Source organism: Vitis vinifera, chromosome 3 (genome assembly GCF_030704535.1).
Source record: "Vitis vinifera cultivar Pinot Noir 40024 chromosome 3, ASM3070453v1".
NCBI classification, from domain to species: Eukaryota; Viridiplantae; Streptophyta; class Magnoliopsida; order Vitales; family Vitaceae; genus Vitis; species Vitis vinifera.
This window is the reverse complement of record NC_081807.1, coordinates 4,292,600-4,297,148: the sequence shown is the minus strand read 5'-3', so window position 1 is coordinate 4,297,148 and position 4,549 is coordinate 4,292,600. Positions and strand designations below refer to the sequence as shown.

Sequence of the window (4,549 nt, the reverse complement as noted above, 5' to 3'; positions counted from 1 at the left end):
AATTAAAAAAATTTATTAAACATAGAATAACTTCCTAGGTAAGTTTAAAATCATTTCTATGACAAGTCCCAAGTTTTTTTTTTTTTTAATATTCTATGTTAACTCTAATTCAATATGTATTAATTAAGTCTCAAAAAGAACTTTTCACTTCCCATGAATCAATCCAAAGATGATGTCAATTATTAGACATATATGTATTAATTAAGGAAAAAAAATTCTAAGATACCAAATTGTACCCCCAAAACTTTGATTTTGAAAATGTACCAAAAAATATGGATTGTTGAGCCAATTTTTTTTTTTTAAATATGGAATTAAAATACAATGAGATGAAATCAAGATATAAACCAAGGAGAGTCACAAATGATAAAAATAAAAAAATGAAACTCGGATAAAATATAATAGAACCTAAATTGTTCATGTGGTACCATCTTATTAATGTGGTTTTTTTTATAACTATTTAAAAAGTATATTTTGATATTATAGCTTAACGTTTTAAATAATTTTTTTAATTTTCATATTAGTTCAGAATAAAATCGAAACCAAAATCATATATTTAGAGACTAAAATTATATTAGTTTTTAATTTTTGGTTTTTCTTAAAAGTTAATAAATAGCTTTCTTTATAAGTTAAAGTGGAGCTGCAAAAGGAAGCTATATTTAATTAAATTCATTTTTAAACTATATGTTTTTTTTTTTAATAAAATTACTCAAAAAGGTGTATATATATATATATATATATATATATATATATATTGAATTTAAAAAATAGCTTTTGATTTCCCAAAACTCAATCCAAATAAATCATGGATGATAATTAAAAAAAAAATTATTAAACATAGAATAACTTTCTAGGTAAGTTTAAAATCATTTCTATGACAAATCCCAGTTTTTTTTTTTTAATATTCTATGTTAACTCTAATTCAATATGTATTAATTAAGTCTCAAAAAGAACTTTTCACTTCCCATGAATCAATCCAAAGATGATGTCAATTATTAGACATATATGTATATTTGGATGAGCCTTTTGTTTGCTGCATTAACATGCATGAGGGTAGTTCATATACTATTACAAGAGCATATGTTCATATACATCTGTTTTTGGAGGAAAGTTGTTGAAACAGTTCGGGCGGCTTGTCTTTTAATGTTGTTCGGCAACCGAGAAAAAGATAAAGTTTAGGCTGTGATGATGTTAGCTTGAAGTAGGCATGAATCACTTCCACCTCTGATGAAATTTCACAAATTTATATACAAGACAGCCGAAACACTGGAAAAGGAAAGAAAAACAGCACACCAAACAATGCCTATACAACCCTAATCACCATGCAAGTCAATCCTTTCTTGATGTCACAATCGGTACAAGAAAATTTAGGGGGGAAACCCCTGTAACTCGTCACCTTTGTTTTGAAATGAAAAGGATTAAACCGAGAGAATACAAGCAAAACCCCATTTATACCACATGGTTTGCAGGTTAAGTATTGTACGTAGATTCTATATTATTTTCATGATTTTTTTGTATTATACAGGAAGATTTGGTAAGAAAATGACCACTTTTTCGTGGGAAAGTGCCTCTGATATCGGATTGTGGCTAGGACCACCGGTGCAATTGAGTTTCCCGATCATTCTGAGAATAAAGTGTTGTTGCAAGGACCATGGAATGATATCATTGATTCCCTGCTTTTTGGGTTGTTGAGATTAGAAGAATTAATGAAGCCTAGATCCCAATTACTTGGATTGAATTTGGAGTTTGAGTTGTGGCTCATTTTGCAGGAGAGGACAGGGGAGAAGGGACATAGTTCTGTGCCATGAGCCTCATTTGCTGTATATCCGGAGCCTGCTCCGAGACTCTCCATATCTTCACGGACTTATCCAAGCTGCCACTGTACACAATCCACCTCTGATCTCTCTTGGTGGACTCCTGATCTTCCTCCACCGCCAAGCACTTTACTGGGCCGGTGTGGCCGGTGAGAACAGACAAACAGGTGTGAATACCACCTTCCCTTCTCCACACGCATATGCTCTTATCCGCGGAGCCGCTGAACACGAGGTTTCCGGCGGTGGCCAGGCACAGAACTGCGTGCTTGTGGCCCCTCAACACCCCGCCATGTTTAAGATGCTTTTCGCGTTCCCAGAAATTGACGAGGCCGTCGGAGGACCCACAGTATATGATGGCGCCTTCTGTGTTGACGGCCAAGGAGGTGATTGCAGTTTCTTGGTTCAGCAGTGTTTGTAGAAAGAGGTGCTTCGTTCCTTTCCCGTGTAACTGCCTGTGCCAAACTTTGACCGTCCCGTCAGCCGAACCGGTGAAGACAAGGCCTGCGAAGCCGGCGACAACCGCGTTAATAGCATCGTCGTGGGCTCGGATGGACTCCAAGCATTTGGAATCGGAGATTCTCCATACCTTGAGAGTCTTGTCCCAAGAGCCCGAGTAGAGAAGGCCCTGGTCTTGGTCCAAGCTCAAGCAAGAAACAGCGTCGAAATGCTTTATCCGGAGAACGCTCCGTTTCCGCCGGACCTTCACGTAGTTTTTTGGGTTTATGGAGCTCTTGAGGAAGTCCTTGAAGGTGGGTAAGCTTCCAATTCGCTTGTGAAGCTTGGGATTCTTGGGCGAGACCCTCCACACTCGAATCTTCCCGTCCTGATGGCCGGTGAATATCTTCTCGCCGGAGATAACAATGGCCTTAACCAGCCCACTGTTGGATTTAAACCCTGAATACGCCTTCAAATTCTTCCACACACGTATGTTCTTGCTATCGGACCCCGTGTACAGCAAATTCCCGGTAGCAGCCAAGGAATACACATGACCCTCCTCCCGAACCATAGACCCTATCAGCCCGTTTTGCGGCAAGCCCATTGGAGACGAAGACTTCGTCCATGGAGACTTAGCGAAGGGTGAAGACGGATGGTTCCACGGTGACATAACCAAGGGAGAATTCTCGCCGCTCGACGGAGGAACGCTGCTGTCCATCGACACATTGCTGCGCCGGTTCATCTCCTCTTCATCGTTTTTCGGATCTGATCGCAGGATGGCGCTCAGCTTTGGCCGAGGAAGCACATTCCTCTCCGCCAACACCACGCCTCCTCTCTCATTCCTCATTTGACACTGAAAATTCTGAATCCTAAGTGAAAAATAAAATTTAATTCAGGGACATGAAGGTGATCATCAAATGTGAGAGAAGAACGAGGGGATGAATATATAAATAGTGGAGGAGGATATGTGGATAGAACAGTGGTAGATATTTGGGGGCGACACGCGTAGGGAGGAGACGTAAGGAGTAAGATATGGAGGCGCGGGGAAACCGGGAGAGCCTATGGCGTTGTTTGTTTGGCAATAATTTAGGGGGGTTTGGGATTTAGCCTGAATTTGGTCAAACTTGTTGGATTTTTGGAATGAGGAAAACATGATGATTTGTTGCAGTGGAGAACTGCTTTCAAACAAGGTGTTCCACCTTGGTGTAGAAGGAAAGAGGGTTTGACATTTTGACTATTAAGCTTAGGAATCCTATTCATTTAGTTCATATCGTTGGTGTGAGGAAATGGCTGGTGCATTAGTCTTTTCATGATGTTTTAGTTTATGATACGATGTTATTTTATTTGTGAGCCTCCTTTCAAATGGCCTACAAAATACACGACCATTTATAAAATCATGAGGATCATCCAACTCAATTTGATTATTTTGTTATTTGATTTCAAATAAATTTCATACATATTTGATTCAAGAAAAAGAGAATTATTCCCTATATGTATTTATATCATAATTTTGGAGAATATTAATTGTCGTGGAATTAAAAGTTATCCATATCTCTTTAGTATGCGGTGGAAACTCAAACAGTTGTAATTTTCATAAAATTATTTCGTGGCATGACCTTTTCTCAGGATGCATATTCTTTCAACCATCCTTATCAAAAATAACATGCATTTTCAATCATTCCAAGACCATTGTAAAAGAAGTAAAAGAGACCACGCAAAGAAAAAAAGAAAAAAAAAAACGTTTGTGATTTCTGAAGTAAGAAGCTCACAAACGATAAATGTGTTATATAGACCAAGTACGGTTCCCACCCTTCTCTTTCAGTGGCATACAGAGAATTGGAGCAAAAGAATGACTCCTGAAAATGACTTCCATGAATTTGCATTGGTGCCTTCTTGGGGCCATTTCTCTCTTCTTCTTTTTTCTCTATTTTCCTCGATGAATCCAATCACTAAACCCAACTCCACAATTCTTAAATTTAATCCTATCATAAAAATATTAAGATGGTTTTTTTTTTTTTTTTTACCTTCACAGAAAATAATTTATTTTCAAAAATTAGATTCTTTGTTTTTTAATTTTTTATGACTTATTATAAATTTTTTATTAAATATAAAAGACCAAAATATATAATTTTTTTTAAATATATATATATATTAATTTTTTTATTTTTTAATACTTAATAAAAATAAAACATTATAAAAACAGGTGACGTGATATTTAATATTATTAAACATTAAGATTCTATTTAAAATTAAGTAAAAAAAATAAATACCATCTAAGTTATCAAGTATTTATGTAACTTAAC

At 36.4% G+C, this 4,549-nt stretch overlaps 1 protein-coding gene across 1 annotated transcript; it reads right to left on the bottom strand.

The window, feature by feature from the left end:
- Positions 1–1,188: 1,188 nt before the first annotated feature.
- Positions 1,189–3,281, bottom strand: LOC100248616 (protein JINGUBANG). The gene has a single exon (XM_002281202.4). The coding sequence runs from the start codon at positions 3,091–3,093 to the stop codon at positions 1,756–1,758; it is 1,338 nt and encodes a 445-aa protein (XP_002281238.1). The 5' UTR covers positions 3,094–3,281; the 3' UTR covers positions 1,189–1,755.
- Positions 3,282–4,549: the final 1,268 nt, after the last annotated feature.

What these genes read in the sequence shown, in the direction of transcription:
- LOC100248616 (XM_002281202.4), bottom strand. Translation starts at nt 3,093, where the DNA reads ATGAGGAATGAGAGAGGAGGCGTGGTGTTGGCGGAGAGGAATGTGCTT.